This window comes from Oncorhynchus keta, unplaced genomic scaffold (assembly GCF_023373465.1).
Source record: "Oncorhynchus keta strain PuntledgeMale-10-30-2019 unplaced genomic scaffold, Oket_V2 Un_contig_30112_pilon_pilon, whole genome shotgun sequence".
Lineage (NCBI taxonomy): Eukaryota > Metazoa > Chordata > Actinopteri > Salmoniformes > Salmonidae > Oncorhynchus > Oncorhynchus keta.
Genome location: NW_026286898.1, coordinates 5,001 through 23,337, shown reverse-complemented (window position 1 = coordinate 23,337; position 18,337 = coordinate 5,001). Strand labels below are relative to the sequence as shown.

Genomic DNA, 18,337 nt, shown 5'->3' with positions numbered 1-18,337 from the left:
TGGTATACAGGAGGAGGGTGGTTCCCTAGTATACAAGAGGAGGGTGGTATACAGGAGGAGGTGGGCCCCACCTAGTATACAGGAGGAGGGTGGTTCCCCCCAGGGTGGGCCCCCTAGTATACAGGAGGGAGGGTGGGCCCCCTCCCCCTAGTATACAGGAGGAGGGTGGGCCACACCTAGTATACAGGAGGAGGGTGGGCCCACCTAGTATACAGGGAGGAGGGGTGGTATACAGGAGCAGGGTGGTATACAGGAGGCGGGTGTTATACAGGAGGAGGGTGGTATACAGGAGGAGGGTTGGCCACACCTAGTATACAGGAGGAGGGTGGTATACAGGAGGAGGTTGGTATACAGGATGAGGGTGGTATACAGGAGGAGTGGTATCCAGGAGGAGCGTGGTATACAGGAGGAGGAGGGTGGTATATACAGGAGGAGGGTGGTATACAGGAGGAGGGTGATATACAGGAGGAGGGTGGTATACAGGAGGAGGGTGGTATACAGGAGGAGGGTGGTATCCAGGAGGGTGGTATACAGGAGGAGGGGTGGTATACAGGAGGAGGGTGGTATACAGGAGGAGGGTGGTATACAGGAGGATACAGGAGGTGGTATCAGGAGGAGTGTGGTATACAGGAGGAGGGTGGTATACAGGAGGAGGGTGGTATACAGGAGGAGGGTGGGCCCCTAGTATACAGGAGGGTGGTATACAGGAGGGTGGTGGTATACAGAAGGAGGGTGATATACAGGAGGAGGGGGTGGTATACAGGAGGAGGGTGGTATACAGGAGGAGGGTGGTATCCAGGAGGATGGTGGTATACAGGAGAAGGGTGGAATACAGGAGAAGGGTGGAATACAGGAGGTGGTATACAGGAGGAGGGTGGGCCCCTAGTATACAGGAGGAGGGTGGTATACAGGAGGAGGGGTTTACAGGAGGAGGTGTAGTATACAGGAGGAGGGTGGTATACAGGAGAGGGAGTGGGAGAGGTGGTATACAGGGAGGAGGAGTGGTATACAGGAGGGTGGTATACAGGAGGAGGGTGGTATCCAGGAGGAGGGTGGTATACAGGAGGAGGGTGGTATACAGGAGGAGGGTGGTATACAGGAGGAGGGTGATATACAGGAGGAGGGTGGTATACAGGAGGAGGGTGGTATACAGGAGGAGGGGTGTATACAGGAGGAGGGGTGGGCCCCCTAGTATACAGGAGGAGGGTATACAGGAGGAGGGTGGTATACAGGAGGAGGGTGGTATACAGGAGGAGGGTGGTATCCAGGAGGAGGGTGGTATACAGGAGGGTGGTGGTATACAGAAGGAGGGTGATATACAGGAGGAGGGTGGTATACAGGAGGAGGGTGGTATACAGGAGGAGGGTGGTATCCAGGAGGAGGGTGGTATCAGGAGGAGGGTGGTATCCAGGAGGAGGGTGGTATACAGGAGGAGGGTGGGCCCCTAGTATACAGGAGGAGGGTGGTATACAGGAGGAGGGTGGTATCCAGGAGGGTGGTGGTATACAGAAGGAGGGTGATATACAGGAGGAGGGGTGGTATACAGGAGTAGGGTGGTATCAGGAGGAGGGTGGTATACAGGAGGAGGGTGGTATACAGGAGAAGGGTGGAATACAGGAGGAGGGTGGTATCCAGGAGGAGGGTGGTATACAGGAGGAGGGTGGTATACAGGAGAAGGGTGGTATACAGGAGGAGGGTTGGCCACACCTATATACAGGATGGTGGTATACAGGAGGAGGGTGGTATACAGGAGGAGGGTGGTATACAGGAGGAGGGTAGTATACAGGATGAGGGTGGTATACAGGAGGGTGGTATACAGGAGGAGGGTGGTATCCAGGAGGGTGGTATCCAGGAGGATGGTGGTATACAGGAGGAGGGTGGTATACAGGAGGAGGGTGGAATACAGGAGGAGGGTGGTATCCAGGAGGAGGGTGGTATGAGGAGGGTGAAATACAGGGAGGAGGGTGGTATCCAGGAGGAGGGTGGTATACAGGAGGAGGGTGGTATACAGGAGGAGGGTGGTAGGGTGGTATACAGGAGGAGGGTGGTATACAGGAGGAGGGTGGTATACAGGGAGGAGGGTGGTATACAGGAGGAGGGTGGTATACCAGGAGGAGGGTGGTATCCAGGAGGAGGGTGGTATACAGGAGGAGGGGGTGGTATACAGGAGGAGGGAGGGTATCCAGGGTGGTATCCAGGAGGAGGGTGGTATCCAGGAGGAGGGTATACAGGAGGGGGTATCCAGGAGAGGGTGGTATATAGGAGGAGGGTGGTATACAGGAGGAGGGTGGTATCCAGGAGGAGGGTGGTATACAGGAGGAGGGTGGTATACAGGAGGAGGGTGGTATCCAGGAAGAGGGTGGTATACAGGAGGAGGGTGGTATCCAGGAGGAGGGTGGTATACAGGAGGAAGGTGGTATACAGGAGGAGGGTGGTATACAGGAGGAGGGTGGTATACAGGAGGAGGGTTATACAGGAGGAGGGTAGTATACAGGAGGAGGGTGGTATCCAGGAGGAGGGTGGTATACAGGAGGAGGGTGGTATCCAGGAGGAGGGTGGTATACAGGAGGAGGGTGGTATACAGGATGAGGGTGGTATACAGGAGGAGGGTGGTATACAGGAGGAGGGTGGTATCCAGGAGGAGGGTGGTATACAGGAGGAGGGTGGTATACAGGAGGAGGGTGGTATCCAGGAGGAGGGTGGAGGAAGGTGGTATACAGGAGGAGGGTGGTATCCAGGAGGAGGGTGGTATACAGGAGGAGGGTGGTATACAGGAGGAGGGTGGTATCCAGGAGGAGGGTGGTATACAGGAGGAGGGTGGTATACAGGGAGGGTGGTATACAGGAGGAGGGTGGTATACAGGGAGGAGGGTGGTATAGGAAGAGGGTGGTATACAGGAGAGGGTGGTATACAGGAGGAGGGTGGTATCCAGGAGGAAGGTGGTATACAGGAGGGTGGTAGGAGGGTGGTATACAGGAGGAGGGTGGTATACAGGAGGAGGGTGGTATACAGGAGGGTGGTGGTATACAGGAAGAGGGTGGTATACAGGAGGAAGGTGGTATACAGGAGGAGGGTGGTATACAGGAGGAGGGTGGTATACAGGAGGAGGGTGGTATACAGGAGGGTGGTATACAGGAGGAGGTGGTATACAGGAGGAGGGGTGGTATACAGGAGGAAGGTGGTATACAGGAGGAGGGTGGTATACAGGAGGAAGGGTGGTATACAGGAGGAGGGTGGTATACAGGAGGAGGGTGGTATACAGGAGGAGGGTGGTATGGGCCAGGAGGAAGGTGGTATACAGGAGGAAGGTGGTATACAGGAGGGTGGTATACAGGAGGAGGGGTGGTATACAGGAGGAGGGTGGTATACAGGAGGAAGGTGGTATACAGGAGGAGGGTGGTATACAGGAGGAGGGTGGTATACAGGAGGAAGGTGGTATACAGGGAGGGTGGTATACAGGAGGAAGGTGGTATACAGGAGGAAGGTGGTATACAGGAGGAAGGTGGTATACAGGAGGAGGGGTGGTATACAGGAGGAGGGTGGTATCCAGGAGGAGGGTGGTATACAGGAGGAAGGTGGGGTGGTATACAGGAGGAAGGTGGTATACAGGAGGAGGGTGGTGGAGGAAGGTGGTATACAGGAGGAAGGTGGTATACAGGAGGAAGGTGGTGGAGGGTATCCAGGAGGAAGGTGGTATACAGTATACAGTGTTAGAGTGTTTTGGGTTCCTGTCGTACCGGCAGTGGCTTGGCGACGCCGATGCGCACGACCCCGTAGCCGGTGGTTTTGAGGACGTGCACGGCGCGCCCCAGCGTCGACCGGACCAGGTCCACGTCGTTGACGGACATGAGCCGGTCACCGGGCAGCAGGCGTCCGTCTGAGTCGGCCACGCCACCGGGGACCAGGGAGCGGATCACCAGGACAGTCTTGGAGTCGTCCTCTGGGTCCTGGAGAGGGACAACATAAGGACCATGTGAACAACAGTTCAAAGGTCATGTCCTCCCAAAGGTCAAGTCCAATAGAAAAGAGAGACTACAATTGTTTTGCTTCCCAGTTCATCTTTTTAAAAATGTTATTGTCTTTCCAAAGGATCCACTCTTTGGCCCACCATCCTCTCCTCGTCTCCTGGTCTACATTACTAGTGATCCCAAACCAGTTGAAAGAGAGGAGAGTAGGAAGCTACGTTAGACCATGGAGACGCACCACAGACTTACCTGGTAGTCTAGGATGCTGAATCCCAGGCCTTCCTCTCCCTTCACCAGCTCTATCACCTGACTGTCTCTCTCCCACATGGCCAGAGGAGGAGACACAGGCTTATTAAAACCACGACTCCCACAATCCATGTTGTTACAACCAGGAAGTAGACAGCAGGGCTGGTCATACTGGGACTGGGAGAGGAGAAAGAGAGAGAGAGAGAGAGTTAGGGCACATCTCATATGACACCCCGGCTGCAGTCTGATTGACTATCTTTCCACCCTTCTTCCAGAAATATTGTCCACTTGATCACTCCGCCTAATGGTATCAAAAGGATTGGAAAGAACCCACCAATATGTCTGACACCATCTCCATTTCCCCATTCCTCCATCCAAAATCTGTCCATCTCTATATCCCTCCATCTCCATATCCCTCCATCTCTATATCCCTCCATCTCCATATCCCTCCATCTCCATATCCCTCCATCTCCATATCTCCTCCCTCCATCTCTATATCCCTCCATCTCCATATCCCTCCATCTCCATATCCCTCCATCTCCATATCCCTCCATCTCTATATCCCTCCATCTCCATATCCCTCCATCTCCATATCCCTCCATCTCCATATCCCTCCATCTCCATATCCCTCCATCTCCATATCCCTCCATCTCCATATCCCTCCATCTCTATATCCCTCCATCTCCATATCCCTCCATCTCCATATCCCTCCATCTCTATATCCCTCCATCTCTATATCCCTCCATCTCCATATCCCTCCATCTCCCCATCCCTCCATCTCCCCATCTCTCTAGCTCCCCTCCATCTCAATGTCCCTCCATCTCTATATCCCTCCATCTCCATATCCCTCCATCTCCATATCCCTCCATCTCCCCATCCCTCCATCTCCATATCCCTCCATCTCCATATCCCTCCATCTCCATATCCCTCCATCTCCATATCCCTCCATCTCCATATCCCTCCATCTCCCCATCCCTCCATCTCCATATCCCTCCATCTCCATATCCCTCCATCTCCATATCCCTCCATCTCCATATCCCTCCATCTCCCCATCCCTCCATCTCCCCCCATCCCCTCCATCTCCATATCCCTCCATCTCCATATCCCTCCATCTCCATATCCCTCCATCTCCATATCCCTCCATCTCCATATCCCTCCATCTCCATATCCCTCCATCTCTATATCCCTCCATCTCCATATCCCTCCATCTCCATATCCCTCCATCTCCCCATCCCTCCATCTCCCCATCCCTCCATCTCTATATCCCTCCATCTCCATATCCCTCCATCTCTATATCCCCATCCATCTCTATATCCTCCATCTCTATATCCCTCCATCTCCCCATCCCTCCATCTCCATATCCCTCCATCTCCATATCCTCCATCTCCATATCCCTCCATCTCTATATCCCTCCATCTCCATATTCCTCCATCTCCTTATCCCTCCATCTCTATATCCCTCCATCTCTAATATCCCTCCATCTCTATATCCCTCCATCTCCATATCCCTCCATCTCTATATCCCTCCATCTCTATATCCCTCCATCTCTATATCCCTCCATCTCTATATCCCTCCATCTCTATATCCCTCCATCTCCATATCCCTCCATCTCCATATCCCTCCATCTCTATATCCCTCCATCTCTATATCCCTCCATCTCTATATCCCTCCATCTCTATATCCCTCCATCTCTATATCCCTCCATCTCTATATCCCTCCATCTCCATATCCCTCCATCTCCATATCCCTCCATCTCTATATCCCTCCATCTCCATATCCCTCTATATCCCTCCATCTCTATATCCCTCCATCTCTATATCCCTCCATCTCTATATCCCCCCATCTCCATCTCTATATCCCTCCATCTCTATATCCCTCCATCTCCATATCCCTCCATCTCCATATCCCTCCATCTCCATATCCCTCCATCTCTATATCCCTCCATCTCCATATCCCATCCATCCCTCCATCTCTATATCCCTCCATCTCCATATCCCTCCATCTCTATATCCCCCATCTCCATCTCTATATCCCTCCATCTCTATATCCCTCCATCTCCATCTATATATCCCTCCATCTCCATCCCTCCATATATCCCTCCATCTCTATATCCCTCCATCTATATATCCTCCATCTCCATCTATATCCCCTCCATCTCCATATCCCTCCATCTCCATATCCCTCCATCTCTATATCCCTCCATCTCCATATCCCTCCATCTCTTCATATCCCTCCATCTATATCCCTCCATCTCCATATCCCTCCATCTCTATATCCCTCCATCTCTATATCCCTCCATCTCTATATCCTCTCCATATCCCTCTCTATATCCCTCCATCTCTATATCCCATCCATCTCCATCCCTCCATCTCTATATCCCTCCATCTCTATATCCCTCTATATCCTCCATCTCCATATCCCTCCATCTCTATATCCCTCCATCTCCATATCCCTCCATCTCCATATCCCTCCATCTCCATCCCTATATCCCTCCATCTCCATATCCCTCCATCTCTATATCCCTCCATCTCTATCCCTCCATCTCCATCCCTCCATCTATATCCCCCCATCTCTATATCCCTCCATCTCCATATCCCTCCATCTCTATATCCCTCCATCTCCATATCCCTCCATCTCTATATCCCTCCATCTCCATATCCCTCCATCTCCATATCCCTCCATCTCTATATCCCTCCATCTCTATATCCCCATCTCTATATCCCTCCATCTCCATATCCCTCCATCTCTATATCCCTCCATCTCCATATCCCTCCATCTCTATATCCCTCCATCTCTATATCCCTCCATCTCTATATCCCTCCATCTCCATATCCCTCCATCTCTATATCCCTCCATCTCCATATCCCTCCATCTCTATATCCCTCCATCTCATATCCCCATCCCTCCATCTCCATTCTATATCCCTCCATCTCTATATCCCTCCCATCTCCATATCCCTCCATCTCTATATCCCTCCATCTCCATATCCCTCCATCTCTATATCCCTCCATCTCCATATCCCTCCATCTCCATATCCCTCCATCTCTATATCCCTCCATCTCCATCCTCCATCTCCCTCCATCTCCCCATCCCTCCATCTCCCCATCCCTCCATCTCTATATCCCTCCATCCCCCTCCATCTCCATATCCCTCCATCTCCATATCCCTCCATCTCCATATCCCTCCATCTCCATATCCCTCCATCTCCATATCCCTCCATCTCCATATCCCTCCATCTCCATATCCCTCCATCTCTATATCCCTCCATCTCCATATCCCTCCATCTCCATATCCCTCCATCTCCATATCCCTCCATCTCTATATCCCTCCATCTCCATATCCCTCCATCTCCATATCCCTCCATCTCCATATCCCTCCATCTCCCCATCCCTCCATCTCCATATCCTCCATCTCCATATCCCTCCATCTCCATATCCCTCCATCTCTATATCCCTCCATCTCCATATCCCTCCATCTCTATATCCCTCCATCTCCATATCCCTCCATCTCCATATCTCTCCATCTCCTTATCCCTCCATCTCCCCATCCCTCCATCTCTATATCCCTCCATCTCCATATCCCTCCATCTCTATATCCCTCCATCTCTATATCCCTCCATCTCCTTATCCCTCCATCTCCCCATCACTCCATCTCTATATCCCTCCATCTCTATATCCCTCCATCTCCATATCCCTCCATCTCTATATCCCTCCATCTCTATATACCTCCATCTCTATATCCCTCCATCTCTATATCCCTCCATCTCTATATCCCTCCATCTCTATATCCCTCCATCTCCACATCCCTCCATCTCTATATCCCTCCATCTCTATATCCCTCCATCTCTATATCCCTCCATCTCTATATCCCTCCATCTCTATATCCCTCCATCTCCATATCCCTCCATCTCCATATCCCTCCATCTCTATATCCCTCCATCTCTATATCCCTCCATCTCTATATCCCTCCATCTCTATATCCCTCCATCTCCATATTCCTCCATCTCCATATCCCTCCATCTCTATATCCCTCCATCTCTATATCCCTCCATCTCTATATCCTCCATCTCTATATCTCCATCTCCATATCCTCCATCTCCATCTCTATATCCCTCCATCTCCATATCCCTCCATCTCTATATCCCCCATCTCCATCTCTATATCCCTCCATCTCCATATCCCTCCTTCATCTCCATATCCCTCCATCTCTATATCCCTCCATCTCTATATCCCTCCATCTCTATATCCCTCCATCTCTATATCCCTCCATCTCCATCCATCTATATCCCTCCATCTCCATATCCCTCCATCTCTATATCCCTCCATCTCCATCTCTATATCCCTCCATCTCTATATCCCTCCATCTCCATCTATATATCCCTCCATCTCCATCTATATATCCCTCCATCTCCATCTATATATCCCTCCATCTCCATCTATATATCCCTCCATCTCCATATTATATATCCCTCCATCTCCATCTATATATCCCTCCATCTCCATCTATATATCCCTCCATCTCCATCTATATATCCCTCCATCTCCATATCCCTCCATCTCCATATCCCTCCATCTCTATATCCCTCCATCTCTATATCCCTCCATCTCCCCTCCATCTCTATATCCCTCCATCTCTATATCCTCCATCTCTATATCCCTCCATCTCCATCTCTATATCCCTCCATCTCTATATCCCTCCATCTCCATCTCCATCTCTATCCCTCCATCTCTATATCCCTCCATCTCCATATCCCTCCATCTCCATATCCCTCCATCTCCCATCTCTATATCCCTCCATCTCCATATCCTCCATCTCTATATCCCTCCATCTCTATATCCCTCCATCTCCATCTATATATCCCCCATCTCTATATCCCTCCATCTCCATATCCCTCCATCTCCATATCCCTCCATCTCCATATCCCTCCATCTCTATATCCCTCCATCTCCATATCCCTCCATCTCCATATCCCTCCATCTCCATCTCTATCCCTCCATCTCTATATCCCCCATCTCTATATCCCTCCATCTCCATATCCCTCCATCTCTATATCCCTCCATCTCCATATCCCTCATCATCTCCATCTCTATATCCCTCCATCTCTATATCCCTCCATCTCCATATCCCTCCATCTCTATATCCCTCCATCTCCATATCCCTCCATCTCCATATCCCTCCATCTCCATCTCTATATCCCTCCATCTCCCCATCCCTCCATCTCTATATCCCTCCATCTCCATATCCCTCCATCTCCATATCCCTCCATCTCCATATCCCTCCATCTCCATATCCCTCCATCTCTACATCCCTCCATCTCTATATCCCTCCATCTCTATATCCCTCCATCTCTATATCCCTCCATCTCCATATCCCTCCATCTCCATATCCCTCCATCTCCATCTCTATATCCCTCCATCTCTATATCCCTCCATCTCCATATCCCTCCATCTCCATATCCCTCCATCTCTATATCCCATCTCCATCTCCATCTCTATATCCCCCATCTCTATATCCCTCCATCTCCATATCCTCTCCATCTCTATATCCCTCCATCTCCATATCCCTCCATCTCTATATCCCTCCATCTCTATATCCCTCCATCTCCATATCCCTCCATCTCCATATCCCTCCATCTCCATATCCCTCCATCTCCATATCCCTCCATCTCCATATCCCTCCATCTCTATATCCCTCCATCTCTATATCCCTCCATCTCTATATCCCTCCATCTCCATATCCCTCCATCTCCATATCCCTCCATCTCCATATCCCTCCATCTCCATATCCCTCCATCTCCATATCCCTCCATCTCCATATCCCTCCATCTCTATATCCCTCCATCTCCATATCCCTCCATCTCTATATCCCCCATCTCTATATCCCTCCATCTCCCATATCCCTCCATCTCTATATCCCTCCATCTCTATATCCCTCCATCTCCATATCCCCCATCTCCATCTCCATATATCCCTCCATCTCTATATCCCTCCATCTCCATATCCCTCCATCTCCATATCCCCCATCTCTATATCCCTCCATCTCTATATCCCTCCATCTCCATCTCCCTCCATCTCCATATCCCTCCATCTCTATATCCCCCATCTCCATATCCCTCCATCTCTATATCCCTCCATCTCCATATCCCTCCATCTCCATATCCCTCCATCTCCCCATCCCTCCATCTCCCCATCCCTCCATCTCTATATCCCTCCATCTCCATATCCCTCCATCTCCATATCCCTCCATCTCCATATCCCTCCATCTCCATATCCCTCCATCTCCATATCCCTCCATCTCCATATCCCTCCATCTCCATATCCCTCCATCTCCATATCCCTCCATCTCCATATCCCTCCATCTCCATATCCCTCCATCTCTATATCCCTCCATCTCCATATCCCTCCATCTCCATATCCCTCCATCTCCCCATCCCTCCATCTCCCCATCCCTCCATCTCTATATCCCTCCATCTCCATATCCCTCCATCTCCATATCCCTCCATCTCCCCATCCCTCCATCTCCCCATCCCTCCATCTCCATATCCCTCCATCTCCATATCCCTCCATCTCCATATCCCTCCATCTCCATATCCCTCCATCTCCCCATCCCTCCATCTCTATATCCCTCCATCTCCATATCCCTCCATCTCCATATCCCTCCATCTCCACATCCCTCCATCTCCCCATCCCTCCATCTCCATATCCCTCCATCTCTATATCCCTCCATCTCCATATCCCTCCATCTCCATATCCTCCATCTCCATATCCCTCCATCTCCATATCCCTCCATCTCCATATCCCTCCATCTCTATATCCCTCCATCTCTATATCCCTCCATCTCCATATCCCTCCATCTCCATATCACTCCATCTCCATATCCCCCATCTCTATATCCCTCCATCTCTATATCCCCCATCTCCATATCCCTCAATCTCAATATCCCTCCATCTCCATATTCCTCCATCTCTATATCCCTCCATATCAATATCCCTCCATCTCTATATCCCTCCTTCTCCATATCCTCCATCTCTATATCCCTCCATCTCCATATCCCTCCATCACCCCATCCCTCCATCACCCCATCCCTCCATCCCTCCATCACCCCCATCCCTCCATCAGCCCATCCCTCCATCTCCCCATCCCTCCATCTCCCCATCCTCCATCTCCCCATCCCTCCATCCCTCCATCTCCCCATCCCTCCATCAGCCCATCCCTCCATCTCCCCATCCCTCCATCTCCCCATCTCTCCATCACCCCATCCCTCCATCTCCCCATCCCTCCATCACCCCATCCCTCCATCTCTCCATCTCCCCTCCATCACCCCATCCCTCCATCAGCCCATCCCTCCATCCCTCCATCAGCCCATCCCTCCATCAGCCCATCCCTCCATCACCCCATCCCTCCATCTCCCTATCCCTCCATCTCCCTATCCCTCCATCTCCCTATCCCTCCATCTCCCCATCCCTCCATTCCTCCATCCCTCCATCAGCCCATCCCTCCATCTCCCCATCCCTCCATCAGCCCATCCCTCCATCAGCCCATCCCTCCATCAGCCCATCCCTCCATCAGCCCATCCCTCCATCTCCCCATCCCTCCATCACCCCATCCCTCCATCACCCCATCCCTCCATCTCCCCATCCCTCCATCACCCCATCCCTCCATCTCCCCATCTCTCCATCTCCCTCCATCACCCCATCCCTCCATCCCTCCTCCCCATCCCTCTCTACCTTGCCGTTGAACTCAGCCAGTAGCTCTTTGAGGGGGAGCTGTACATCTTCATCATCATCATCGTCGTGGTCACTGTCCCGTAGCTGTGGGTGCACGACGCGGCAGCACACCATACAGACACACAGAGGCAGCTCTCTCAGAACGCTGATCACCTCTCTGTGAGTCTCTCCTATCAGAGGGATACCATTCGCCTGGGAGAGGAGGGAAGCTGGTCTGGTCAGCAAACATGTTGAATGGGCTGCATGTAGCTACATCATAGCAGAACAGGGTCAATGTGCTGCATGTAGCTACATCATAGCAGAACAGGGTCAATGTGCTGCATGTAGCTACATCATAGCAGAACAGGGTCAATGTGCTGCATGTAGCTACATCATAGTAGAACAGGGTCAATGTGCTGCATGTAGCTACATCATAGCAGAACAGGGTCAATGTGCTGCATGTAGCTACATCATAGCAGAACAGGGTCAATGTGCTGCATGTAGCTACATCATAGTAGAACAGGGTCAATGTGCTGCATGTAGCTATCATAGCAGAACAGGGTCAATGTGCTGCATGTAGCTACATCATAGCAGAACAGGGTCAATGTGCTGCATGTAGCTACATCATAGCAGAACAGGGTCAATGTGCTGCATGTAGCTACATCATAGCAGAACAGGGTCAATGTGCTGCATGTAGCTACATCATAGCAGAACAGGGTCAATGTGCTGCATGTAGCTACATCATAGCAGAACAGGGTCAATGTGCTGCACGTAGCTACATCATAGCAGAACAGGGTCAATGTGCTGCATGTAGCTACATCATAGCAGAACAGGGTCAATGTGCTGCATGTAGCTACATCATAGCAGAACAGGGTCACTGTTCCATTGGATGTGTGGATGGGTGAATACATGAATGAATGAACAAATGAATGAATGAATGAATGAATGAATGAATGAATGAATGAATGAACAAAGTAGTGAATTAAAGAACAAATTAATTAATTAACAAACCAAATGAATGAACAAAGCCTGGTTAAATAAAAGTGTTCTCAACTGACCTACCTGGTTAAATAAAGGTGTTCTCAACTGGCCTACCTGGTTAAATAAAGGTGTTCTCAACTGGCCTACCTGGTTAAATAAAGGTGTTCTCAACTGACCTACCTGGTTAAATAAAGGTGTTCTCAACTGGCCTACCTGGTTAAATAAAGGTGTTCTCAACTGACCTACCTGGTTAAATAAAGGTGTTCTCAACTGACCTACCTGGTTAAATAAAGGTGTTCTCAACTGGCCTACCTGGTTAAATAAAGGTGTTCTCAACTGACCTACCTGGTTAAATAAAGGTGTTCTCAACTGGCCTACCTGGTTAAATAAAGGTGTTCTCAACTGACCTACCTGGTTAAATAAAGGTGTTCTCAACTGACCTACCTGGTTAAATAAAGGTGTTCTCAACTGACCTACCTGGTTAAATAAAGGTGTTCTCAACTGACCTACCTGGTTAAATAAAGGTGTTCTCAACTGACCTACCTGGTTAAATAAAGGTGTTCTCAACTAGCCTACCTGGTTAAATAAAGGTGTTCTCAACTGACCTACCTGGTTAAATAAAGGTGTTCTCAACTGACCTACCTGGTTAAATAAAGGTGTTCTCAACTGACCTACCTGGTTAAATAAAGGTGTTCTCAACTGGCCTACCTGGTTAAATAAAGGTGTTCTCAACTAGCCTACCTGGTTAAATAAAGGTGTTCTCAACTGACCTACCTGGTTAAATAAAGGTGTTCTCAACTGACCTACCTGGTTAAATAAAGGTGTTCTCAACTGGCCTACCTGGTTAAATAAAGGTGTTCTCAACTGGCCTACCTGGTTAAATAAAGGTGTTCTCAACTGGCCTACCTGGTAAAATAAAGGTGAAATATGTTTTGTTTAAATGAATGTATGGATGTTAATCAGTCCGTCCCACCTCCAGTATCTGGTCTCCAGGGTGTATCTTCCTGCTCTGTCCGACGGGCCCCTCAGGTAAGACGGAGCACAGGTAGTGGTGTCCTGCCCTGGCCTCCGTGCTGATGCCAAGACCACTGGTCTCACTGAACCTCTCCAGCTGACACACCTGGGAAGAGGAGGGATAGTAGGGGTTAATAACACTCTCCTGTCTATAGCTGACACACCTGGGAAGAGGAGGGATAGTAGGGGTTAATAACACTCTCTATAGCTGACACACCTGGGAAGAGGAGGGATAGTAGGGGTTAATAACACTCTCTATAGCTGACACACCTGGGAAGAGGAGGGATAGTAGGGGTTAATAACACTCTCCTCTCTATAGCTGACACACCTGGGAAGAGGAGGGATAGTAGGGGTTAATAACACTCTCCTCTCTATAGCTGACACACCTGGGAAGAGGAGGGGTAGTAGGGGTTAATAACACTCTCCTCTCTATAGCTGACACACCTGGGAAGAGGAGGGATAGTAGGGGTTAATAACACTCTCCTCTCTATAGCTGACACACCTGGGAAGAGGAGGGATAGTAGGGGTTAATAACACTCTCCTCTCTATAGCTGTACAGTCGTGGCTAAAAGTTTTGAGAATGACACAAATATTCATTTCCACAAAGTTTTCTGCTTCAGTGTCTTTACATATTTTTGTCAGATATTACGATGGAATACTGAAGTATAATTACAAGCATTTCATAAGTGTCAAAGGCTTTTATTGACAATCACATGAAGTTGATGCAAAGAGTCAATATGTGCAGTGTTGACCCTTCTTTTTCAAGACCTCTGCAATCCGCCCTGGCATGCTGTCAATTAACTTCTGGGCCACATCCTGACTGATGGCAGCCCATTATTGCATAATCAATGCTTGTCAGAATTTGTGGGGTTTTGTTTGTCCACCCACCTCTTGAGGATGGACCACAAGTTCTCAATGGGATTAAGGTCTGGGGAGTTTCCTGGCCTTGGACCTCCATCATGCTGGAAAAGGCATTGTTTGTCACCAAACTGTTCCTGGATGGCTGGGAGAAGTTGCTCTCGGAGGATGTGTTGGTACCATTCTTTATTCATGGCTGTGTGAGTGAGCCCACTCCCTTGCCTGAGAAGCAACCCCACACATGAATGGTCTCAGGATGCTTTAGTGTTGGCATGACACAGGACTGATGGTAGCGCTCACCTTGTCTTCTCCTGACAAGCTTTTTTCCCAGATGCCCCAAACAATCAGAAAGGGGATTCATCAGAGAAAATGACTTTACCCCAGTCCTCAGCAGTCCAATCCCTGTACCTGTTGCAGAATATCAGTCTGTCCCTGATGTTTTTCCTGGAGAAAAGAGGCTTCTTTGCTGCCTTTCTTGACACCAGGCCATCCTCCAAAAGTCTTCGCCTCACTGTGCAGATGCACTCACACCTGCCTGCTGCCATTCCTGAGCAAGCTCTGTACTGGTGTTGGCCCGATCCCGCAACTGAATCAACTTTAGGAGACGGTCCTGGCGCTTGCTGGACTTTCTTGGGCTCCCATGAAGTCTTCTTCACAACAATTGAACCGCTCTCCTTGAAGTTCTTTATGATGGGATAAATGGTTGATTCAGGTGCAATCTTACTGGCAGCAATATCCTTGCCTGTGAAGCCCATTTTGTGCAAAGCAATGATGACGGCACGTGTTTCCTTGCAGGTAACCATGGTTGACAGAGGAAGAACAATGATTACAAGCACCACCCTCCTTTTGAAGCTTCCAGTCTGTTATGCGAACTCAATCAGCATGACAGAGTGATCTCCAGCCTTGTCCTCGTCAACACTCACACCTGTGTTAACGAGAGAATCACTGACATGATGTCAGCTGGTCCTTTTGTGGCAGGGCTGAAATGCAGTGGAAATGTTGTTGGGGGATTCAGTTCATTTGCATGGCAAAGAGGGACTTTGCCCATGAATTGCAATTTATCTGATCACTCTTCATAACATTCTGGAGTATATGCAAATTGCCATCATACAAACTGAGGCAGCAGACTTTGTGAAAATGTATATTTGTGTCAATCTCAAAACTTTTGGCCACGACTGTTCTATGTATATACGTTATACGTATATTCTATATAGCTGTACTCTATATAGCTGTACTCTGTATAGCTGTACTCTATATAGCTGTACTCTGTATAGCTGTACTCTATATAGCTGTACTCTGTATAGCTGTACTCTATATAGCTGTACTCTATATAGCTGTACTCTATATAGCTGTACTCTATATAGCTGTACTCTGTATAGCTGTACTCTATATAGCTGTACTCTATATAGCAGTACTCTGTATAGCTGTACTCTATATAGCAGTACTCTGGATAGCTGTACTCTATATAGCTGTACTCTATATAGCTGTACTCTGTATAGCTGTACTCTATATAGCTGTACTCTATATAGCTGTACTCTATATAGCTGTACTCTGTATAGCTGTACTCTGTATAGCTGTACTCTGTATAGCTGTACTCTATATAGCTGTACTCTATATAGCTGTACTCTGTATAGCTGTACTCTATATAGCTGTACTCTATATAGCTGTACTCTGTATAGCTGTACTCTATATAGCTGTACTCTGTATAGCTGTACTCTGTATAGCTGTACTCTATATAGCTGTACTCTGTATAGCTGTACTCTATATAGCTGTACTCTGTATAGCTGTACTCTGTATAGCTGTACTCTGTATAGCTGTACTCTGTATAGCTGTACTCTATATAGCTGTACTCTATATAGCTGTACTCTATATAGCTGTACTCTATATAGCTGTACTCTGTATAGCTGTACTCTATATAGGTGTACTCTATATAGCTGTACTCTATATAGCTGTACTCTATATAGCTGTACTCTATATAGCTGTACTCTGTATAGCTGTACTCTATATAGGTGTACTCTATATAGCTGTACTCTGTTTAGCTGTACTCTATATAGCTGTACTCTATATAGCTGTACTCTATATAGCTGTACTCTGTTTAGCTGTACTCTATATAGCTGTACTCTATATAGCTGTACTCTATATAGCTGTACTCTATATAGCTGTACTCTGTATAGCTGTACTCTATATAGCTGTACTCTATATAGCTGTACTCTGTATAGCTGTACTCTATATAGCTGTACTCTATATAGCTGTACTCTATATAGATGTACTCTGTATAGCTGTACTCTGTATAGCTGTACTCTGTATAGCTGTACTCTATATAGCTGTACTCTGTATAGCTGTACTCTGTATAGCTGTACTCTATATAGCTGTACTCTGTTTAGCTGTACTAAGCCAGAGGTAATATCTGTAGACAGACAGATACGTTTGGAACAAGCATTTGCGTCAGTCATTACAAACTGTAATCTGGTATATGATCATATGTGTAACTATGAGAAGTTAGTCTGAGACGTACAACCACTTGATATCTGGGTCCCAGAGCAGCCTGCCACCTGTTCTTCAACTCCTCTTCCTCTGCAGCCGTCAGCTTCACTCCTACACACACACACACACACACACACACGCACGCACACACACACACACACACACACACACACACACACACACGCACGCACGCACGCACGCACGCACGCACGCACGCACACACGCACACGCACGCACACGCACACGCACACGCACACACACACACACACACACACACACACACGCACACACACACGCACACACACACACACACACACAGACACACACACATGCATTAGCGTCATATAAAGAATAGTCACTACCTCTTAACAGCCTTCCAGTAATCAGAGTTGATTTACAGTAACCTCCTGTAAAGAACTACCTCTAACAGCCTTCCAGTAGTCAGAGTTGATTTACAGTAACCTCCTATAAAGAACTACCTCTAACAGCCTTCCAGTAGTCAGAGTTGATTTACAGTAACCTCCTATAAAGAACTACCTCCAACAGCCTTCCAGTAATCAGAGATGATTTACAGTAACCTCCTGTCGAGAACTACCTCTAACAGCCTTCCAGTAATCAGAGTTGATTTACAGTAACCTCCTGTCGAGAACTACCTCTAACAACCTTCCAGTAATCAGAGTTGATTTACAGTAACCTCCTGTCGAGAACTACCTCTAACAGCCTTCCAGTAGACAGAGTTGATTTACAGTAACCTCCTGTCGAGAACTACCTCTAACAGCCTTCCAGTAGTCAGAGTTGATTCACAGTAAACTCCTGTAAAGAACTACCTCTAACAGCCTTCCAGTAATCAGAGTTGATTTACAGTAAACTCCTGTAAAGAACTACCTCTAACAGCCTTCCAGTAATCAGAGTTGATTTACAGTAAACTCCTGTAAAGAACTACCTCTAACAGCCTTCCAGTAATCAGAGTTGATTTACAGTAAACTCCTGTAGAGAACTACCTCCAACAGCCTTCCAGTAATCAGAGTTGATTTACAGTAACCTCCTGTAGAGAACTACCTCTAACAGCCGTTCCAGTAATCAG

The 18,337-nt window shown here is 48.5% G+C and overlaps 1 protein-coding gene across 1 annotated transcript in view; it reads right to left on the bottom strand.

Moving 5' to 3' along the window:
- Nucleotides 1-3,710: 3,710 nt before the first annotated feature.
- LOC127923582 (multiple PDZ domain protein-like) overlaps nt 3,711-18,337 on the bottom strand; it is an 18,137-nt gene continuing 3,510 nt past the window's right edge. The window contains exons 4-8 of the mRNA XM_052507594.1: nt 17,285-17,364; nt 13,871-14,017; nt 11,938-12,129; nt 4,215-4,388; nt 3,711-3,947 (exon numbers count right to left, since the gene is read on the bottom strand). Coding sequence (XP_052363554.1) covers nt 3,711-3,947; nt 4,215-4,388; nt 11,938-12,129; nt 13,871-14,017; nt 17,285-17,364 — 830 coding nt within the window. The remainder of the gene's footprint in view (nt 3,948-4,214; nt 4,389-11,937; nt 12,130-13,870; nt 14,018-17,284; nt 17,365-18,337) is intronic.